Consider the following 23054-nt stretch of genomic DNA (forward strand, 5'->3'; position numbering starts at 1 on the left):
TTTTTTCAAAAACAGTTCTGCTCCTCCTCTCTCCTTTCCTTCCTGAATAATTCAGTCCTAAAGCCATCAGGGGCAGCAGAGCAAGGGAATGGGGGAGCCACAGAGGAACACAGCAGGATGTCCTAGCAGGGTGAGGAAGGGGACCACTGGGGGAGGCAGCCTGGCCCTGGGCTATCAGAGTACAAATGGGTGAGGGGGTGTCACCCCCATGGGGTCAGTCTGATGTGGGTGTCAGAACCCAGGCTGAGTGTCAGAACCCAGGCAGATTACACAAGGCAGCCATACAGGGGATGGGTCCAGCGTGGGAAGCAGAGCCAGCAGGAGAGGGGTGTCAGCCTACAGCTGAGTCAGAGTGCCCAGGTCACCCAGGCTGGAGCGCAATGGCGTGACCTCAGCAACCTCGGCCTCCCAGGTTCTCCTACCTCAGCCTCCAGAGTACCTGGGATTACAGGCATGCACCACCATGCTCAGCTAATTTTGTATTTTTAGTAGAGACAGGGTTTCACCATGTTGGCCAGGCTGGTCTCAAACTCCCAACCTCAGGTGATCCACCTGCCTTGGCCTCCCAAAGTGCTGGGATTACAGGTGTGAGCCACCACGCCTGACCTGCCCCAGCTTTTTCTAAAGCCAAGCTTAGCTGGCCCAAGGAAGCCCCTGGGCCTCTTCTCATTTGAAGTCACTGAGCACAGAGACATGCCAGGCAGGATTAGCTGTGTCAGGTGCTGGAGTCAGAGCCAGGCTGGAGCAAGACAGATAGTTCTCAGTCCACGTAGAGCTCACAGCCCAGCAGGGAGGACAGACATGGAGGCTGCCATCACAGCACACGAGCTCCGCAGGGGTACGGGGGCACACGGAGGGAAGCTACGAGACCTTGCAGGGACCAGACAGTGACCACAGAGGAGGCAAGATGAGAAGGAAGATGAGTTTTCCAGGTGGGGAAGGCTGGGGGTGGCCATGCCTCTGGGTCCTGGTCTCTCCCACTGCCCGTCCTCACCATCCCATCTGCCAAAGCCCCAACCACCATGAGCCTCTCAAGAGGACTTTCCATCCTGAGAACCCCATAGACTATACACTAGTCCCAGGCCCCCCCAGACGGACAGTGTTGGGGCCATCTCACCCACCTGGCCTGGACCCCACTCCACTGGAGGCTGCCCTCAGCCGGAAGGTTCCCCTGCTTCCCTTTCTGAGGTCTGGCATCCCCCATCATTAAGACGTCCCTCCTTGTATTCAACTCGAATCTCTCTTGCTTTCTCTAATCTTCAGAGAAATGGCCAACTGGAGGCCCTTCACCAATTACAGGAAAACGATGATAAATCCGGTCCCAGGCCAGGCGCGGTGGCTCACACCTGTAATCCCAGCACTTTGGGTGGCCCAGGCAGGCAGATCACGAGGTCAGGAGATCAAGACCATCCTTGCCAACATGGTGAAACCCCGCCTCTACTAAAAATACAAAAATTAGCCGGGCGTGGTGGCATGCGCCTATAGTCCCAGCTATTTGGGAGGCTGAGGGGCTGAGGCAGGAGAATTGCTTGAACCCGGGAGGCGGAGGTTACAGTGAGCCGAGATCGCGCCACTGCACTCCAGCTTGGGCGACAGAGTGAGACTCTGTCTCAAAAAAAAAAAAAAAACAAAGGTCCCAGGAGGGCAGTGGGCTGGGGCTGGCCCAAAACTTTACCTTCGGGCTGAAGCTCCCTACCTTCATTTTTTCATCTACAAACCCTGACCTCTGGGGTCCCTCTGATCTTCCCATGCCCAGGTGAGCGCCCCCACACATGCACTCCATCCTCAAGACAGTCCGACTCCCTGAAGGGCCCTTGTCCTTAGAAAGCCTGCATAGGGCTCATTCCAGGGGGGGCCTACATTTGGGGCTTACAGTGGCCCAGCCTAGCAAAGAAAAATAACTGCTTGGACTCTATATGAGTTTATTTTCTAGGGTGGAGGAGAAAGCAAGCCACCTCAGTTGCCTCATCAAGCCAGAGGTAGAGGTTAGACCCCAGGAAGGACTTCCTTCGGCTCAGGAAGTCACCCTTCTCCCTGAAGTCACCAGCAGGGGGCGCCAAAGGCCAATCTGTTGACGTGCTAGCTGAGAACGAGGTTGTCAGGAGTGAGTGAAGGTCCATCAAAGCAGCCGGACCACCTGGTGGGAGGTGACACACCCCCTGCCAGCCCGGACGTGGGTTAGGGAGTGGCATCACATTCCGCCAAGTCATTGCCTGCGAAGACTAGCGTCACCTCTGATGTCAGGGTTCCAAGGGGCTTCGTTCCAGCTCCAGGAAAGGGCGTCGCAGGGCCCAGAGATTACACAACTTCCCCAAGATCAGCCATGGACAGGACTGGCAGAACAGGGATTCAAACCCAGGTCCCTCTGGGCGCCTCCGCCCGGGCGCCTCCACCCAGCCGCCTGCAGGATCTGCAGGTGGCCATGTCCCACGTGTCACCTTTACAGGCCCATGGCTGAGAGCCAGGCTGGCCTTGGCCCGGCTTCCTTCTTTCTCATCTCTAAAGATGGTTTTCATTCTAAGATCTCCTTGGCAGCTTTATAATAAAAAGGAGCCTTCTGAAACCACAAATGTTTTTAAATGAATTCAAGCGCCAAGTTTCTGCAGCAGGTGGGGGTGGAGGATGAAGATAAGTCTTTGAGTATGAAAGTTACACACACGGCGCGAGAGCCCTCCACTGACCTCCAAAACTCGCGCTGCCGGGGATAGGAGCGCCCCTGGCGAGTCTCCTGAAGTGCCTTCTTTTGAAAGCTTACGGGTCCTTGTACTCTGAGTGCTTTCAGCTGGGTCCATTATGAGAAATCTCCTTTTGAGCATGGATGTATTCAAATCCAGATGTTGTCTCTGCAGAACAAAAGCTCCCTCCAAATTCTCTTTATGAAGAAGTAGGTTCTCATGCTTTGTAGGAATAATATCTCTTGATAAGTGGAATGTTTTCCCCCCAGCCAAGAACCTGCTGCTCTGCATTTGCTAAAAAAAACTGGTTTAATAGCCTGTCCATTCTCTTTCAGAGGCCAGGACGGCAACAAGGTGGAATGTCAGCGCTTGATGGATTCAATAGATTGAGTGTGGCTTCACTAACAAGAGGAGGCTGGATTTTTAAAAAATATTTGTTATCTATTTAGATACTTTGATTTTAAATTCAAGGCATATATTCTAATGACAAAAGTGAAAAACAGATTGATTGTCAACAGAAACCTGCTCGATCATATACTTCATTTTGATTCAGATAACAACTTTTCAGGAAGGAAGGATACAAACCTACGCACTGATTGTAAATTAGTCCCAATTTCTGTAATATTCATTTTCTTAAAGTATGCCAGGCATGGTGGCTTACGCCTGTAATCCCAGCACTTTGGGAGGCCGGGGGTGGGTGGATCGCTTGAGCCCAAGAGCTTGAGACCAGCCTGGGCAACATGGCAAAACCCCACCTCTACAAAAAATACAAAAATTAGCCAGATGAGTGTCAGGCGCCTATAGTCCTAGCTACGCAGGAGGCTGAGGTGGGAGAACGGCTTGAGCCAGGAGGTCGAGGCTGCTGTGAGCTGAGATCCTGCTGCTACACTTTAGCCTGGGTGACAGAGTGAGACGCTGTCTCAAAAACAAAAAAAATAAAGAAAACCTTAAAATAGGGGAAATACGGATTACATGTCTGTTGACCATCTATGTTTATGTAGCCAACAGAAATTTTTATCAGTAGGGACTAGTTTTTTGTTGTTGATTAAACCATCTGAGAGCTGGAAACAGGAATCCTTTCCTCGTTCTACTTGTAGACCATTGGTGATGGGGAGCTCACTACCTCTGAAGGCACTCTGATTCACTCTGGGACAGTTCTGATAGCCACAGAGCTGGTTCTCAGGCCCTTGTTATCTCCATGGGTGCCAGTTCTGCCCTGGGAGCCAGGCAGGGTTATACCACTGTTCCTGCCTCTGCCCCTTTTAGTCTTCTCCAAGATCAGTATCCCCAGTTCCTCACTATCCTTTACCCTCCACAAACTGGGCTCTGGTCTCTCACTGTCTCTTCAAACATACGACAACCAGAGTTGAACACAACCCTGCAGCTCTCACCTCCCTCATCGTCAACCTATACCTCTATAGACTCAGCCTGAGATCAGTCATTTGGGGCAGCTGTCTCCATGTGCAAAGAAACTTCCGCCAACATCTCTTTCATGCAAAACCTTTTAATTTTACATCCCTCCCTAGAGGGGTTCGTCCATCATCTCATCTGCTTTAGGGGCTTTTGAGCCCTTGTTTGGTCATTTAAAATACCAGCCGCTGCATCTAGTTTTGGGTCATCTGCAAATCGAATAAGCATGTCTTCTGCACCTTTAACCCAGCTGTCAATAGGAATGAGCGATGATCTTGCCCCAGCCAGCCAGTGTCTCTGGGACCCTGATTTCTCCATCCAATAATGAACAAGGGTGAAGGGACGGCCTCTATCAAGACAACCCACGGACTACGTGTCAGGCACTACGCCACGCCCTTTACAAACACCAAGACATTGAATTCTTCACGCCACTTTGAGGAGGGCAGTATTGTTAGCTCCTCCCCATTCTGCAGATGAGCAAAACAGGCCTTGCAGGATTTGACCTCAATTCTGACTGCACCCAACCTGATGCATTAGCCTCCATGGTTTATTCTCAGAGGAGGATCTCTGACGTGACCTGGAATAGAGCCGGTAGACCTACCAACAGAGCTATCCTCACAAGCAGCTACATGGTACTTCTTGGGCACTCCTCAATCCCAAGTCCCACGCATGGCTCAGAAGCAGTGGGGGGCTGCAGGTTTGAGGCAGCCTTCAGAAACGGGCATTAGATGCCTCAGCCATGACCAGGGTGAACAGAGAACCAAGGGACAATGAATTCTTCCCCTCGCCCCTGGGCCTTGACTCTGCTTCAAAGCAAGGTAGACTTAAAACTGAGTGACTCAAAGGAGCGTGTTTGCCAGCTCAGTGAAAGTGGGGGCTTGGCGTCAGAAGTTCAGGTAGGTGTGGCATGTAAAGGAAGTGATGTTCCTAATTAAAAGGTAGGATGGGGTCAGGCGCGGAGGCTCATGCCTGTAATCCAAGAACTTTGGGAAGCCGAGGAGAGAGGATCACCTGATGAGCTAAACACACACACAGACACACAAGTCTCATAATGTTTTAAGAAAGTTTACAAATTTGTGCTGAGCTGCATTCAAAGCTGTCCTGGGCCACATGTGGCCCGCCAGGCCATGGATTGGACAAGCTTGCCTTAGATGAAGCCCAAAGTTTTCAAAGAGTTTTCCCATGGAATTTATATCCTTTTTTTCTTTTTCTTTTTTTTTTTTTTAAAGACAGGGTTTCACCATGTTGGCCAGGTTGGTCTTGAACTCCTGACCTCAGGTGATCCGCCTGCCTCGGCCTCCCAAAATGCTGAGATTACAGGCGTGAGCCACCATGCCTGGCCTTTTTTTTTTTTTTTAAAGACAGAGTCTCATTCTGTCGCCCAGGGTGGGGTGCAGTAGTGAGATCTCTGCTCACTGCAAACTCTGCCTCCCAGGCTCAAGCAATTCTCATGCCACAACCTCCCAAATAGCTGGAACAGGCATGAGCCACTGCACCCAGCTACTTTTATTTTTAGTAGAGACAGGGTTTCACCATGTTGGCCAGGCTAGTCTCGAACTCCTGACCTCAAGAGATCTCTACCTGCCTCAGCCTCCCAAAGTGCTGCAGTTACAGGCGTGAGCTACCATGGGATTCATGTCTTTATTTATGAGACAGAGTCTTGCTCTGTCACCCAGGCTGGAGTGCAGTGGCACAATCTCAGCTCCCACTGTGACCTCCACCTCCTGGGTTCAAGAGATTCTCCTGTCTCAGCCTCCCAAGTAGCTTGGATTAGAGGCACACCCCTGCACACCCAGCTAAGTTTTTATATTTTTACAAAACACAAGTGTGTTTAACGAAATGGGAGAATTTGTGTCAAAATCATAGAGAAAACTTTTTTTTTTTTTGACACAGAGTTTTGCTCTTGTTGCCCAGGCTGGAGTGCAATGGCACGATCTTGGCTCACCACAAACTCCACGTGCCAGGTTTAAGTGATTCTCCTACCTCAGCCTGCTCCTGTGGAGCTGGGATTATAGGCATGTGCCACCACATCTGGCTAATTTTGTATTTTTAGTAGAGACAGGGTTTCTCCATGTTGGTCAGCCTGGTCTTGAACTCCTGACCTCAGGTGATCTACTCGCTTTGGCCTCCCAAAGTGTTGGGATTATAGGCATGAACCACTCTGCCCAGACAGAGAAGACCTTCTTAAATATCACAGAAAACCCCAAAACCGTAAAAAGAAAATGATGTTTGTACACAAAAAATTGAACATTTTTTCCTGGTTAAAAAAAAAGAGGCTGGGAATGGTGATTCACACCTGGAATCCCAACACTTTGGGAGGTGGAGGTGGGCAGATTGCTTGAGTCCAGGAGTTTGAGACCAGCCTGGACAACATGATGAAACCCCATCTCTACAAAAAATACAAAAATTAGCTAGGCATGGTGGTGTGTGCCTATAGTTCCAGCTACTTGGGAGGCTAAGGTGGGAGGATCGCTTGAGCCCAGAAGGTCCAGGCTACAGTGAGCGGTGACCACACCACTGCACTCCAGCCTGGGCAACAGAGCAAGACCCTGTCTCCAAAAAAAAAAAAAGAAGAAAGAAGGGGAAAAGAAAAAAGAAATTCATATAAAAAGTAAAATAACAATTGACTAACAGGAAAAGAACATATCTGAAACTTATCACAAATAGCTAATTTCTTTTATGTTTAAAGAGCTTCTATGAATGAATAGGGATAAAAGACCAGTCCGAACCTTCGGGCCCCAGGGCGCAAAGAAGGCGAGGATGCAAAAAATTTTTTTTAGTTTTAAGATATTAAATTAACAAAGTAAGAATTTTAAAATTAAAAAAAAGACCAATAATTCAAGAGAAAAATAAGCAAAGGATATAAACAACTGAATGCAAAAACAATGCAAATTGGTCTTAAATATATGATAAGAGAACTCCCATCCTCACTTATAAATGGAATGCTCGTTGGACTACAATGAGACACCACTTTTCACCTACCAGCCTAGCAAAAATCAAAATGTGTGATGGCCCAGTGTGTTGGCAAGGCTGTGGGACAGAGGCCACTTTCCTCGTTGCTAGTGGGAAGGTAAGGGTACAATTTCTTTCCTCTTGGTCTCGCTGTCACTCAGGCTGGAGTGTAGTGATGTGATCAGGGCTTACTATAGCCTTAGCCTCCCAGGCTCAATCAATCCTTCCACCTCAGCCTCCCAAGTAGCTGGGACTACAGACACGCACCAATACTCCCAGCTTTTTTTTTTTTTTCTTTTTTGTCTTTTTTTGTAGAGACAGGGTGTCACCATGTTGCCCAGGCTGGTCTTGAACTCACAGGCTCAAGCAGTCTCGCCACCCAAAGTGCTAGGATTGCAGGCGTAAGCCACTGCAAGCCAGCTGATGGTACAATTTCTATGAAGAGGGGATTTGGCAACATTTTTCTAAAAGTAAATGGTTATATACCCTTTGTTATAGGCTGAATCGCATCCCTCGAAATTCATATGTTCAGGTCCTAAGCCCCAGTACCTCAGAATGTGACCTTATTTAGAAATAGGGTTATTGCCAATGTAGTTCATTCAGATAAGGTCATACGATATGACTGGTGTCCTTATGAGAACAGGAAATTTGGACACAGACACAGACACAGGGAAAACACCACGTGAACATCAAGGTCAACCTTGGGGTGATGTTTCTACAAGCCAAAGAATGTCAACAATTGCCAGCAAACTGCCAGAACCCATAGAAACGCATGGAACAGGTTCTCCCTTATAGCCTTCACAAGGAACCAATTCTGGGCCGGGCAGGGTGGGATTACACCTGTAATCCCAGCGCTTCGCGAGGCCGAGGTGGGCAGATCATGAAGTCAGGAGATCGAGACCAGCCTGACCAACATGGTGAAATCCTGTCTCTACTAAAAATACAAAAATTAGCCAGGCATGATGGTGCACACCTGTAATCCCAGCTACTCTGGAGGCTGAGGCAGGAGAATCACTTGAACCTAGGAGGCAGAGGTTGCAATGAGCCGATTTCGCCATTGCACTCCAGCCTGGGCAATAGAGGGAGATTCCATCCCCCAGAAAAAAAGAAGAAGGAACCAATTCTGCCAACATCTTGACCTTGGGTTCCCAGCCTCCAGAACTGAGATAATAGATTTCTGTTGCTTAAGCCACCCAGTTTGTAGTACTTTGTGATGGCATCCCTAGCAAACGAACAAGCTCTTTAACCCAACAAGAGGAATTTATTCTGCTGCGTATTTGCACAGTCGCAAAGTGATACATAGATGAGGGCATACGTTGCAGTATTGTTTGTGCTAGTAAAGACTGGAAGAAACCTAAGTGTTTATCAGTCAAAAACTGCCTAAGTAAACTATGGCACATCCTTCCAGTGAATATTTTTTAGCTGTTAACAGTAACGAGAGGCCGGGTGTGGTGGCTCATGCCTGTAATCCCAGCACTTTGGGAGGCCACAGCGGGAGGATCACTTGAGCCCAAAAGTTGGAGATCGACCTGGGCAATGTGGCAAAACCCCGTCTCAACAACAACAACAAAAAAAAAATACAAAAATTAGCCAGGGCCAGGCGCAGTGGCTCATACCTGTAATCCTAACACTTTGGGAGGCTGAGGCAGGTAGATCACTTGAGGTCAGGAGTTCAAGAGCAGCCTGGCTAAATAATCAAATCCTGTCTCTACTGAAAATACAAAAATTAGCAGGGCGTGGTGGCATGTACCTTTAATCCCAGCTACTCAGGAGGCTGAGGCAGAAGAATCGCTTGAATTGAGGGGGCAGAGGTTGCAGTGAGCTGAGATTGCACCACTGCACTCTGGCTTGGGCAACTGAGCAAGATTCTGTCTCAAAAAGAAAAAAATTAGCCAGGCATATTGGTGCACCCCTGTAGTCCCAGCTACTTGGGAGGCTGAGGTGGGAGAACGGCTTGAGCCTGGGAGGTCAAGGCTGCAGTGAGCCAAAATCACACAACTGCACTCCAGCCTGGGTGACAGGAGACCCTATCTTAAAAAAAAAAAAAAAAATTGGAAAAAAACAAAATGTTTAATTAGTCAAAACCTGCCTAAATAAAATAGGGTACATTCTTCCAATGGAATATTTTTCAGCTGTTAACAGTAACGAGGTAGCTTAACGTGTACTGACTGGAATTATCTCAAAGGTTTATTTTTAAGTGAGAAAAGCAAGGTGCAGCTGGTTATAGAAAGAGCTTCATTTATGTAAAAATAAAGAGCAACACCTCAGAAATAAGAACAAAAAAGGAAAAGAGAGAAGAAAAATCTGGAGCAAGATATCCTCGGAAATAAGAAAAAGAAAGAAACGAAGCCGAATATATACGTGCAAACAGTTGCTCCTAGATGCATAGATTCCATCTGAGAAGAAACATAAGGAACTACTAACTTTGCTTGTTCCTGGACAGCACAGCCACTTTAAGGGACCAGGGAAAAGGGATCCTGTTTCTACCATAAACATCCTGTACCTTTTGAACCTCTACATTGTAAATGGATCGCCTGTTCAAAAGGAGTTGAGACAGAGTTTTCCTCTTGTTGCCCAGGCTGGAGTGCAATGGCCCAATCTCGGCTCACTGTAAACTCCGCCTCCCAGGTTCAAGCATTCTCTTGCCTCAGCCTCCCAAGTAGCTGAGATTACAGGTGTGTGCCACCATGCCTGGCTAATTTTTGTATTTTTAGTAGAGACGGGGTTTCACCATGCTGGTCAGGCTGGTCTCGAACTCCTGACTTCAGGCGATCCACCCATCCAGCCTCCCATAGTGCTAGTATTACAGGTGTGAGCCACCACGCCCAGCCAAAAAAAAAAAAAAAAAAAATCTTACAGAGAACATCAAGATGTCTCCAGAACTTCAAAAATGAACACTAAAAAGAGAAAATATAGTCATTGTAGCTTTTCACCTTTTGGAAATAACAGCTATGCATAGCTGAAATGGCTTGTTTGAGGAGGTGATATCTTCTCTCTTATCATTTCATTTAGAAACCAAGCACGCTTGTAATCCCAGCACTTTGGGAGGCCGAGGGAGGTGGATCACGAGGTCAAGAGATCAAGACCATCCTGGTCAACATGGTGAAACCCCGTCTCTACTAACACTACAAAACATTAGCTGGGCATGGTGGTGCGTGCCTGTAATCCCAGCTACTCAGGAGGCTGAGGCAGGAGAATTGCTTGAACCCAGGAGGCGGAGGTTGCGGTGAGCCAAGATCACGCCATTGCACTCCAGCCTGGGTAACAAGAGCGAAACTCCGTCTCCAAAAAAAAAAAGAAACCAAGCACAACATTTGTTTTTAAAATAATTAAATATGTCTTCTGAAATCTAGGCAGAAAAAAACAATAACAATACTAATTAAATATGGCCGAGGATGGTGGCTGACTCCTGTAATCCCAGCACTTTGAGAGGCCAAGGTGGGTGGATCACCTGAGGTCAGGAGTTCAAGACCAGCCTGGTCAACATGGTGAATCCCCATCTCTACTAAAAATTCAAAAATTAGCCAGGCATCATGGCACATGCTTGTAGTCCCAGCTACTCAGGAGGCTGAGGCAGGGGAATGGCCTGAACTCAGGAGTCAGAGGTTGCAGTGAGCCAAGATCGCACCACTGCACTCCAGCCTGGGTGACAAAGCAAGATTCTGTGTCAAAAAAAAAAAAAAATTAGCACGTGCCACCATGCCCAGCTAATTTTTTGTATTTTTGTAGAGACGAGGTTTCACCTTGTTAGCCAGGATGGTCTGAATCTCCTGACCTCATGATCCGCCTGCCTCAGCCTCCCAAAGTGCTAGGATGACAGGCGTGAGCCACCGCACCCAGAAAAATAATGAATCTTCTCACATATACACTTTCTAATACAATCTTTGGGATCCCACTGATCTAAAATAAAATAAATTTTTTCAACGTATCTTCTATATCTTGTAAAAATGATGAAATTAATTTATTTTTAAAAAGGGTTTGTAAGGTCATTGATTGCTGTGAAAATGATCTGAATGTCCGAACATTGAGAAAGGCAACCTAGGCCTGCCATGTATAGTTGTGCAAGCTGTGAACTGTACAACTCCAGAATCCAAATTGTTCAGTGCAACACCTGTGCAGCCATACACATCAGCCCTGTGGCTGCTGAAAAGATTGGGGAGCCATAGAGGAGAAGGAGAGGGTGGGTGTCACAGCTGGGGTTGCAGGGATTGTGAGGCCAGAATCTCATGCATACAGCCTCCCATCTCTCTACGTTGGCCTCCCTTTTGGAGGCTCTGGCAACAGAAATACCCTGTTTTCTCTGAGCATCATAACCTTGGTTTTCCTAAGGTTGCGGGGAAGGACCTGTCTGTCAAGGCCCACAATCACTTCTTCAGCCTGTACAATGCAATGCCCTCTTTAATTACTCAGCCACTAAGAAGGAAGGCCAGGAAAGGTCCCCACCATACCCCTAATCTTTAATTACGCTCTCATGGAAGCAGAGGTGGCTGGCATAAGGGGTGAGGTAGAGGGGCTGAACCCTAAATGACATTCAGCACATGTGGCCTCTAGGACCAGCTTCACCACTATCCTGCTGTAATCTTTAGCAAATCTTTAAGCCTCTCTGGGTTTCTACCTGCATTTACAAAATAAAGAGAATTATTAACATTCCTTCTCTGCTTCTTGGAAAAATAGTCAAGAGAGAAAAACATGTAGTGATGATTTCACTGGGAAAGCACAGAAATTCAAGCATTCCAATTATCATCACACATCAAGAACTAGGCCAGGCATGGTGGCTCACGCCTGTAATCCCAGCACTTTGGGAGGCCAAGGCAGGTGGATCACCTGAGGTCACGAGTTTGAGACAGGCCTAACCAAAATGGTGAAAAATACAAAAATTAGCCAGGCACGGTGGCAAGCACCTGTAATTCCAGCTACTCAGGAGGCTGAGGCAGGAGAATCACTTGAACCTGGGAGGCGGAGGTTGTAGTGAGCCAAGATCGCACCATTGCACACCAGCCTGGGTGACAGAGCAAGACTCTGTCTCAAAAAAAAAAAAAGCAAAACAACTAAGAATAAGAATTAGAGGACTCTGGGTCAGAAGTCCCTGCTAACCAGCTGTAAAACCTTAAGCTAATCTCATGGCCTCTCTAGGTCTTAGATTTGTCATATGTGAAGTAGCTGAGCCTGAGCTGAGTCAGCACTTTGCTGACCTTTTCACTATAAGAGTGTTTTATTATTTCCAAACAGATCTCATATTTTGTAAGATTTCATCTCCTGAGCTGTATTTACGTAGCTTTAGGTAAGGCTTGATCCAGCAGCTGTAACCAAGGGCCTATGTTCTTTCTGTCTCTTGGCTCTACCTCCTGTGATGTGTCACAAGGTGGCTGCCAGAAGCTCCTGACAATACTTGCTTTTCTCATTTGTTTGTTTGTTTAGATGGAGTTTCATTATTGTTGCCAAGGCTAGAGTGCAGTGGTATGATCTCGGCTCACTGCAACCTCTGCCTCCCAGGTTCAAGTGATTCTCCTGCCCCAACCTCCCGAGTAGCTGGGAATACAGGCATGTGCCACCACACCTGGCTAATTTTGTATTTCTAGTAGAGACAGGGTTTCTCCATGTTGGTCAGGCTGCTCTCAAACTCCCGATCTCAGGTGATCCGCCTGCCTGGGCCTCCCAAAGTGCTGGGATTACAGGTGTGCGCCACCGCGGCTGGCGCTTTTCTCATTTGTAATTAGCAATAAATCATTGGTTTCCCAGTTAGCTCAAAGACAAGACTCAGAATTGAGACTCATTCACTCTAGTTGGCCTGACTTGGGACCTATACCTGTTTCTGACCAATTACCATAGCCTGAAGGATGAAACATTCTGATTGGGCTGGATGTGGTGGCTCATTCCTTAATCCCAACACTTTGGCAGGCTGAGACCGGTGAATTGCCTGAGCTCAGGAGTTCAAGACCAGTCTGAGCAACATGGGGAAACCCTATCTCTACTAAAAATACAAAAAATTAGCAGGCTGTGGTGGCATGCACCTGTGGTCCCAGCTATTCAGTAGGCTGAGGTAGGAGAATCACTTGAGCCTGGGAGGCAAAGGTTGCAGTGAGCCGAGATCATGCCATTGCACTCCATCCAGCCTAGGAGACAGAGTGAGATCCCATCCCCATCTCATCAAAAAAAAAAAAAAAAAAAAAAAAAAACAACGAAGAACTTTAAGACTATTCGGATTTGTAGACTGGGCGTGGTGGCTCAAGCCTGTAATCCCAGCACTTTGGGAGGCCAAGGCGTGTGGATCACCTGAGATCAGAAGTTTGAGACCAGCCTGGCCAATATGGTGAAACCCCATCTGTACCAAATATAAACAAAATTAGCCGAGCATGGCTTTCCAGCTACTCGGGGGGCTGAGGCATGAGAATCGCTTAAGCCTGGGAGGTGGAGGTTGCAGTGAGCTGAGATCACACCATTGCACTCCAGCCTGGGCAACAAGAGTGAAACTCTATCTCAAAAAAAAGAAAAGAAAGGCCGGGCGCGGTGGCTCAAGCCTGTAATCCCAGCACTTTGGGAGGCCGAGGCGGGTGGATCACGAGGTCAAGAGATCGAGACCATCCTGGTCAACATGGTGAAACCCCGCCTCTACTAAAACTACAAAAAATTAGCTGGGCATGGTGGTGCGTGCCTGTAATCCCAGCTACTCAGGAGGCTGAGGCCGGAGAATTGCCTGAACCCAGGAGGCGGAGGTTGCGGTGAGCCGAGATCGCGCCATTGCACTCCAGCCTGGGTAACATGAGTGAAACTCCGTCTCAAAAAAAAAAAAAAAAAAGAAAAGAAAAGAAAAAGAAATACTCTGATTTGCTGATTTGCTTAAGGCAGTTAGGCCCCACCCCTGGGAACAGGGTCCTTTCTGACCAGATCACATGGCTAGGAAATTTCTACTACCATTAGGAATGGGGACTCCAGCAAAGGGTGTGGGAGAGACAACCAGCGTCTCCTACGGGATGTTTACTGGCCAATGGTACCTCTAACTGCCATCAGAACAGATGACCACCATGTGAACTGTGCATTAGTGACCCACCAATCTTATGAGGGGCTCCCTATGACCACCCCATCTGTGGGTGGCCACACTGACCACATGAGCTGCCATCAGCCCAGCCACTGCAAGCTCCTGACTCTGCTTAGAGCTGCCCTGGTGGCAAGTTCATCCATGCTCAGCTTCTAGTTCTCCACTCCCATCTGAACCTTCACAGACGGCTCAGCTGGAGACCCCAGGTGAGCCGTGAGCTCCCTTCCAGCCGACTTCCCTGTGACTGCTTTTTTCAGATGCAAGGGGAGGTCCACGAGCTGGACCTGGTGAGGAGAGGACAACGGACATGTGCACAGCAAAACATAACTGGAACCACTTCAGCTCATGCGAGCACTGACTCACCAAATGTTTATCAACATTCGTGCCAGGTCCTGTGCTGGGAATGCAAAGGACAGTGAGACTCGGGGCCATCCTCGGAGCCCGGTCAGGTGGGGAGACAATGGAGGCACAGACAATCACAGTTCAGTATGGAAACACAGTGAGGGAGGCACCTCCCCCTCCTAGGCCAGAAGGCATGAATGTGCTCCTCAGCCCCACTCGCTACTCTCCAGGCTTCAGGGAAGGCCATGGGGGTTCTCCAGTAGCTTTGAGTTTATCACCAGAGTTGTGTCCCCAGTGAGATTAGGGAGTGTTCAACCTCAAAACTGGGGACCCAACCACTCTTCACATGCTCAGGGCTTTGCAGAATCCTCTCTGGCTCCTTCACTACAGTAGCTCTGGGGACAGGAGTGAGAGGCAGAGACAGACTGGATCTTTTATCCACTTTCAGGCCACGCCTTTTCCTGGATCTTCAAAACTAAGGGATTCACCTGCTAAGGGAGCGCACAGTGAGATCAAAGTGGAAATTTCCACTCCAAATCATTCTTTCCAACTAATACTTGGGATTCAGCCCTTCCTTTGAATTCAGCATTGCCCTGATCAGGTCCCCAAGTGAGTCACCAATACTTCAGAGCACCAATGTGGGTCCAACCCCCATCTCTGTAGCAAATGGGGCCAGGAGTCCCAGAACAGAGAGAGCCTGGCTAGTCCCATTCTCGGTTCTGCTCAAATTAACTTGGCACGTGGCCAGGGGCAAGTCCCTTTCCTCTTTCTCCCCCAGTCTCCTCATCTATGAAACAAACGGTTCAAGGCCAGGTGTAGTGGCTCATGTTTATAATCCCAGCATTTTGGGAGGCTGAGGCAGGCAGATCACTTGAGGTCAGGAGTTCAAGACCAGCCTGGCCAACATGGTGAAACCCTGTCTCTACTAAAAATACAAAAATCAGCCAGGTATGGTGGCGCACATCTGTAGTCCTAGCTACCTGGTGGGCTGAGGCACGAGAATCGCTTGAACCTGGGAGGCAGAGGTTACAGCGAGCCGAGATTGGGCCACTGTACTCCAGCTTGGGTGACAGAGTGAGACTGTCTTAAAAGAAAAAAAAAAAATAGAAAAGAAACAAAGGATTTGGGCTAATCAATCTCTATTAGACTTCCTAGCTCTAGCAGTCTGATTTGAGGTTTCAGAAACAGGGAGGAGGGGTAGCAGCATGGGGGTTGGTGGAGAGAGAAGAAGAGAGAAAGGAGCTGGCCAGGGCTCCATAGACAAAAAGTCTGCAAGTTTAGACTGTGGATGCTATCTCCAAATAGGATTATGCTCAGTCACAGGATGCAGACCATTGAACTAAACAGAGATGGTTGGCCCTATCACCAAAACACACCATCTGTAAGGCCCATACAATTATATATATATATATATGCATATTTACATAAAGTTACCAAATAAACTTCTGAATTTTGGGGGTTTATTTTGTTTTCTTTCTTTTTTTTCTTGAGACGGAATCTTGCTGCCACCCAGGCTGGAGTGCAGTGGCACAATCTCAGCTCACTGCAACCTCTGCCTCCCCGGTTCTCCTGCCTCGCCTCCCGAGTAGTTGGAATTACAGGCATCCACCACCACACCTGGCTGATTTTTGTATTTTTAGTAGAAATGGGGTTTTACCATGTTGGCCAGGCTGGTCTCGAACTCCTGACCTCAGGTGACCCGCCTGCCACAGCCTAACTTCTGAATTTTGGAATTAACTTTACGTTTACAGAAAAGTTGCAAAGACAGTACAGAGAGTTCCTGAGTATCCGTCTTCCAGTTTCAGTTTCCCCTAATGTTATCATCTTACACCAACCTGGTACATTTGTCAAAACTCAAAAATCCCACATTGGTCCATCATTAGTAACGTAACTGCAGACCTTTTTTGGATTTCACCAGCCTGTCTGTTCCTGCTCTCTCTGCTCCATGACATAACCTAGGGCAGCCTCCTGCATCTAGGCAGCATGTCTCCCGTGTCCTCTGGTCCATGGCTGTTGCTGTCTTTCTGTGCTTTTGATTTTGATTTTTTTCTTTTTCACAATGCTTTAATTATTTCTGTGCTTCTTACTATCTTGACAGTTTTTAGGGGTCCTAGTGAGGTATTTTGCAGAACCTCCTTTAATTTGGGTTTGTCTGATCTTTTTTGGGGGGTTATAGGGTTTTAGAAAGAATACCACAGAGGTGAAGTACCCTTCTGGTCATATAACATGGTGTGGGGGGGGCAGGAGTAGCTACACGATAGCCACTAGACTTATCACTGGTCATGTTAACCTTGAGCCCTTAGTTAAAGTGGTGTCTGCAGGTTTCTCCATGGTATAGTTACTATTCTTCTCTTTCCCTACTCTATTATTTAAAAGCAAGTCCTGAGTCCAGTATACAGGAAAGGGAAGGAAAAGGAATAGCGAAGGCTCCACCTCCTAGAGAAAAAATCTACATTCATTATTGGAAATTCTTCTGTAAGGAAGATTTGTCTCCTCTCCCCCAGTTGGTTATTGATTCAACAATTTATTTACATCAGGACTGGGTGTGGTGGGTCATGCCTGTAATCCTAGCACTTTGGGAGGCCAAGGCAGGCAGATCACAAGGTAAGGAATTTGAGACCAGCCTGACCAACATGGCGAAACCCCGTCCCTACTAAAAATACAAAAATTAGCCAGGCATGGTGGCACATGCCTGTAATCCCAGCTACTCAGGAGGCTGAGGCAGGAGAATTGCTTGAACCCAGGAGGTGAAGGTTGCAGTGAGCCAAGATCACACCACTGCACTCCAGTCTGGGCGACAGAGTAAGACTCTGTCTCAAAAAAAAAAAAAAAAAAAGAAAGAAAGAAAGAAAGAAAAGAAAAGAGAAAGAAATATACCAGGAGTCTCAAATATGGGAGGGATCTGGGCCTTTCTTCACTTCAGGGAGGCCTTGTTGAATTTAAACATCACCTCTGCAGCCACTCTGCTAAGGCTTGGGGGCAGCCTGCCCAGCCTTCCTACAGAGGCAGCCCAGTTCCCAGGTCACCCCCAGGCTCAGCTGCCCAGTGAAGCAACTGAAAGCCAAGGTCATGGGACCTTTCCCTCTCCAACCTCACATCCCAACCCCCGACACCCCTCAGGCTGTGACTAGTCCATAAGCTTTTTAGACCTCACCTAGGCTGGCTGGGCACAGGCAGATAGATGGTGAAAGACCAGGCAGGCTCCAGGAAGGAAACTGGCCAGCCCAGCCGCCAAGACAGGCGTGGGAGAGGCAGAGGGGGATGTGTGGGCCTGGCATCAGAGAGTTGCTGGGGATTAGGGCCGAAGTTTGCAAAATCCAGCTGTAAATGGAGCAGGGGGTTCCCCGAAGAAGCCCTGGGTTCCGTAGAAGAGAGTCAGCTTCTTGGGAAGGAGCAAGAGCCGGAAAAGAGCAAGACTGCGGCTCTCTGGGAGGGCAGGGAGCTTCATGACTCATCGCCTGGTCCTGCTGACTCTTATCGGCACAGGGCTGGGTAGCAGAGGGTCTGGTTGCAGTCCCGGAGGAGGTCCTAGGCTGGCAAAGACAATCTAGCATGTTGGGACATAGGCAAGGTGCTGCGGAGGCACTTAGAAGGGTACAATCCAGCATCAAAGGAGTCTTGGCCGGCTTCACAGAGGAGGTGACATCATCCAAAAGATGAATGGAACTGGCCAGGAAGCAGCTGGGTGGGAGGGAGGGAAGCACTCTGAGCACAGGAAGAAGCAGAGCAGAAGTACGGAAGTGTCTGCAAGGTGCCGGCGGTGCCTACACCCATGAGCACTCTATAAATGGGAGGCATTATCTCTGTGCTCGATTAATACTGTCATTAGCACTATTAACCTGGACACATCACTTAATATTTTTACTGTCTTAAAGGTAGTTACTACAGCGAATAAATGCTTAACATCCCTGAGCTCTTCTCAGCTGTAAAAGGGGCTGTTGTGGGATTAGGGGAACAGCCGGCACTGCACTCAGCTGGAGTGACAGCGAGCATGTGAGGTGCCCGGCATGGTATGTGAGCTGACAGGAGGCAGGGGACCTTGTGTTTCCTCTCTCCTCAGGCTGCCAAGCCCCTGGAGCTGTGGTGCCTGGGGAGCACAGAGAAGGGGACACTTTGGGGTCTTCAAAGATGACCAGCCAATAAAGCAGGAACATGGCTAGGCAAGGGCAAGCCCAAAGGAACAGCCTCAGGGCCCAGCTAAAAACGCATTCGCCGGCCTCACTGGGGTCTTTGGTGGTTTGCCAAACAAGCAGGTGTGGATGGGGAGATGGACTTTTTGAAATATACCAGGAGTGTCAGACATGAGAGGGATTTGGCCCTTTCACAGGACACATGCCTATGATGTGGTAGAGGGAATGTAAGAAAGGACTGGCACACAGCCTTGGAGAAAGCTACGTGAGTTCTAGCTCCAGCAGTCCCCGGAACCTGAGCAAGTGACTTCATCTTTCGGAATCTGAACATCCATTTCCTCTGCTGTACAATTTCATTAAAATACATACAAGAATATCCAAAGCACAGTCTTTGTAATAGAAAAATAGTCCTAGAAACAACATCCAACAACAGGTGAAATGAGTTAAGTAACCTGGGGTATATTCATAAAATGGGACACTTTTCAGCTGTAAAATAAATTACAGGTATGCAGGCAATCAAAATGGATTTTTAAAAATATAATGTGGTATGAAAGAAGAGTCACATAATTATGGAATGATTCCGTTTACACAAAGTGAAAAATAGCAAAACTACACAATATCCTATTTAGGGATGCATACAAAAGTGATAAAACTATAAGAAAGGGGCCAGGTTCGGTGGCTTATGCCTATAATTCCAGCACTTTGGGAGGCCAATTCGGGTGGATCACAAGGTCATGAGTTCAAGACCATCCTGGCCAACATGGTGAAACCCCATCTCTACTAAAAATACAAATATTAGCTGGGTGTGGTGGCGTGTGCCTGTAATCCCAGCTACTTGGGAGGCTGAGGCAGGAGAACCTCTTGAACCCAGGAAGTCAAGACTGCAGTGAGCCGAGATTGCACCACTGCACTCCAGCCTGGCGACAGAGCAAGATTCCGTTCTCAAAAAATAAATAAATAAATAAATAAATAAACTACAAAGAAAAGCAAGAGAATGACTAGTACGATCAAAATTCAGGAAACCAGTTCTTCAGGATGTGGGGAGGAGGCTGTGATGGGGGCACCCAGAGGGCCTCAAGGTACTGGCACTGGTCTTTTGTAAGATAGGTAATGGATACATAACCTTTTTATTATTACTATTATTCTTTTTTTTTTTTTTTTTTGAGACGGAGTTTCGCTCTTGTTACCCAGGCTGGAGTGCAATGGCGCGATCTCGGCTCACCGCAACCTCCGCCTCCTGGGTTCAGGCAATTCTCCTGCCTCAGCCTCCTGAGTAGCTGGGATTACAGGCACGTGCCACCATGCCCAGCTAATTTTTTGTAGTTTTAGTAGAGACGGGGTTTCACCATGTTGACCAGGATGGTCTCGATCTCTTGACCTCGTGATCCACCCGCCTCGGCCTCCCAAAGTGCTGGGATTACAGGCTTGAGCCACCGTGCCCGGCCTACTATTATTCTTTAAGGTGTGCATGTATAGTTGTGTCTATGGCGTCTTTTACAATAAAAAAATTATTATGACACTAGCACTTATAGGACACATGCCTATGATGAGGTAGAGAGAATGTAAGACAGGAAAAAAAGCTCTGGTGGCATGCGGCCCTGTCCTCCAGCATGTGGGTTCTGTGTCCTCTCTCTCTCTCTCTCTCTCTCTCTCTCTCTCACACACACACACACACACACACACACACACACACACACACTGGAAGCCAGGCTCCCCTCTGACCTTATTCACCCGTGGTTCACAAAATGGCAAATAATAGGAGCACTAGAATAGGAGTTCTGCATCCTGGTTCAAGTCTTTCCAGCTGGGGCAGTTTAGCCTTGCAGAATTTCTCAAGGGTAACATCAACAAAATGACCTGTCTGTAAGCTCGTGAGTAGATACTGTAAAGTGCTCATGCGAGGGATCAGGCCTGACCTGGGAAACTAAAAGCATCTTCATGGAGCAGGGGTGCTCCTCCATGGAGCGGGGGTAATCAGTGAGTTCTGCGGTGTTGGTGACAGTATTCCTGTGTGGACACTCACGTGGTGATTCGGGTAAATGGGATAAATGGCCCTCTTTTGCCTGGTTTTCTGCCTTGGCCATTGTGCATCTGCTGGCTGAATCTGCCTTTCGGTCCCGGTAAGGTAGAGATTTCATGAAAGGTGTACCTGGCCCTGCGGGTGGCCCACCTCTGTGTGACAGCTTCGAGCACAGTGTGTCTTGAGGGGCCCTGACTCCACTTGAAAAGTGCCTGTCTGGATGTACCTGTCTTTATAACTATGGCTCTGCCTCCAAGGTGCGTGGACCAACCTCTGTGTACCCGACTCACTCGATAGCGCACCTGGCGTAGCTTCATCAGGCAGGGTGTACCTGTCAAGTTCTTAGGTCCGAGGGTTCGCGTCTTTACCTCTCCTGGTAAAGTGCCGTCCGCACCTCAGTCAGTAAGTCCCCGACAGGTGCGTGTACCTGGTTCGGTCCGTGCTTATCTTCCGCGTACGAGCCGTTCAGTGTCCCGCTCGGAGTTCGTCGCTGCCCCGGCCTTGAGGCGGTGTCCCCAGGCCCCTGATCCCACCCCGTAGCGGGCCCCGCCCGGCGCACAGCGGCCCCGGGGGCAGGGCGGGGGCGGGGCCGGGGCGCGGGGGGCGGAGCAGGAAGGGGCGCGGAAGCTCCGCCCCCGGGGCGGTCTCTCGGGGCGGCCCCGCCCCCTACCCGCTTCCGCGTCAGCGCCTCACCACCACCTGCCCTATAAAGACACTGCTGGCCTTGCCCCCGGTACTCGGCCCCATGGAGACGCCGCCGACCGCGGGTGGCGCTCGGCGAGGTGAGGCGAGGCGGGGAGGGCGCGGGCCGCGGCGGGGAGCGCTCCTTCGGGGACCGAGCCGAGGGGAGGGGAGGGGCGGGGTCCTGTTCCCCCGGCCCGCCGGGCCTCAGGATCCCTCCAACTTAGCCCAAGTTGAGAGGGCCGGGGAAGAGCACCCGGGTCCGGATCGGGGGCCGAGCAAGCGCGGGTCTCAGGCTGGGACAGCCTCGGCGTCACCAGCTCCCGGCAGCCAACCAGAGTTTCCCAGCAACTTTTCTCCCCGCGGGTCACCCCGGAAACTTGCCCTCCCCGGCCCCGGCAGTCCGGCCACGGGCCTACGCTGCCTAGACCTAGGCTCCGAGTGCCTGACGGGTGGGCGAAAGAGATGGCCTCAGTGGGGAAGCCCCAGGATTCCATCTGAGAGCCCCGTCCCTGCCTTCTGGGTCCCCTGGGTTGGCGTGGGGGTGAGAGTGGGAGGTGGAATCAGACTAAGTTCCGATCCTCAGGCCAACAGCTAACATCTGGATGACCTTAAGCACGTTTTTAATGTCTGCCTCAGTTTCTCCCTTCATAGAAGGGGAGTGGGAATGCCTAGCTGGGAGGGCTTTTGAGAGGACAACCTGAGATAATCACACGATGTAGTGTGTAGTGCCACCAATCCCTCCTCCTGCTGGGTGTGGTGATGGGAGGGAGGGTGGGAGAGAGCGCTGTTCCCCATCCCTAACCCTCTTGGTTGTTCAGTAGGAGCTGTGGCAAGTGCCTTCCAGGAGTCTGAGGTATGAGTGGCCCCTGTGGAGAGAGGCCTGTGTCGGAAGCCAGCCCCGCCATGAGTCTGTGGGACTTTGAGGACAGCCACAGCCGTCAGGACACCCCCAGGCCGGCCCAAGAGCCGGCCGCTGAGGAGGCCTCGGCCTTGGAGCTGCAGATGAAGGTGGACTTCTTCCGGAAGCTGGGATATTCATCCACAGAGATCCACAGCGTCCTGCAGAAGCTGGGCATCCAGGCAGACACGAACACAGTGCTGGGCGAGCTGGTGAAACACGGGATGGCCACCGAGCGGGAGCGCCAGGTGTCACCAGATTCTTGCCCTCAGCCCCCTCTAGTCCCGCGGGGTGGGGGCACCCCTAAGGCTCCCAACCTGGAGCCTCCACTCTCAGAGGAGGAGAAGGAGGGCAGTGACCTGAGACCAGTGGTCATCGATGGGAGCAATGTAGCCATGAGGTAAGTGTCGCTTCTGTGGCCAGAATACATGAGGTTCACGTCTCTGCTGTGACCAGGACATATAGAAGGATGACTGTCTCTGCAGCTCTGATGGGCTGGAAGGAGTGACTTCCTTCTTAGGGACTGGTCTGAGGGAGGGAAAGCCTTTTATGAGTCTTGCCCAGCGTCGTGCTACTGGTGAGTGACAGAGGCAGGGTTCCAGCCCAGTCCCCTCTGTTCGCAGAGCTCACCTTATGCTGCGGGTCCCTCCCTGGGGCTAGTACTGTGTCTCCGCTCCTCTCGGCAGGGCTGTGTAGGGAACCAGCTTGTGGGCGGCAGCCCACTCACCCCACTGAACCTGATCTCACCAGGTGGGTGTTGTGAGGATGGAGTGTGCAGATCCCAGAGAGGAGCAAGCATTCAGTAACCATAGTAGTGGTAGTAGCGGTAGTAGTGGTAGTAGGTGTGGTAGTAGGTACTAGTAGTAGGTACTGGTAGTAGGTGGTGTAGGTAGTGGTAGTGGTAGTA

At 49.5% G+C, this 23054-nt stretch overlaps 1 protein-coding gene and 1 long non-coding RNA gene across 4 annotated transcripts in view; one reads left to right on the top strand and one right to left on the bottom strand.

The window, feature by feature from the left end:
• Positions 1-1905: 1905 nt before the first annotated feature.
• LOC116529299 lies at positions 1906-21131 on the bottom strand. The gene is made up of 2 exons (XR_004259452.1): positions 20277-21131; positions 1906-3090 (listed from the first exon to the last, which is right to left on the bottom strand). It is a non-coding gene; the product is annotated as an uncharacterized LOC116529299 (long non-coding RNA).
• A 122-nt stretch (positions 21132-21253) lies between these two features.
• Positions 21254-23054, top strand: part of ZC3H12A (zinc finger CCCH-type containing 12A) — a 10023-nt gene continuing 8222 nt past the window's right edge. Inside the window, exons 1-2 of one of the 3 annotated variants that reach the window (XM_032246982.1) lie at positions 21254-21347; positions 22068-22547. In XM_032246982.1, coding sequence (XP_032102873.1) covers positions 22105-22547 — 443 coding nt within the window. In that variant the 5' untranslated portion in view covers positions 21254-21347; positions 22068-22104. The remainder of the gene's footprint in view (positions 21348-22067; positions 22548-23054) is intronic. The other 2 variants (XM_032246981.1, XM_032246983.1) reach the window with 2 other exon arrangements.

The sequence above is a fragment of the Sapajus apella genome, unplaced genomic scaffold, assembly GCF_009761245.1.
Source record: "Sapajus apella isolate SASKATOON/1434 unplaced genomic scaffold, GSC_monkey_1.0 scaffold62, whole genome shotgun sequence".
Lineage (NCBI taxonomy): Eukaryota > Metazoa > Chordata > Mammalia > Primates > Cebidae > Sapajus > Sapajus apella.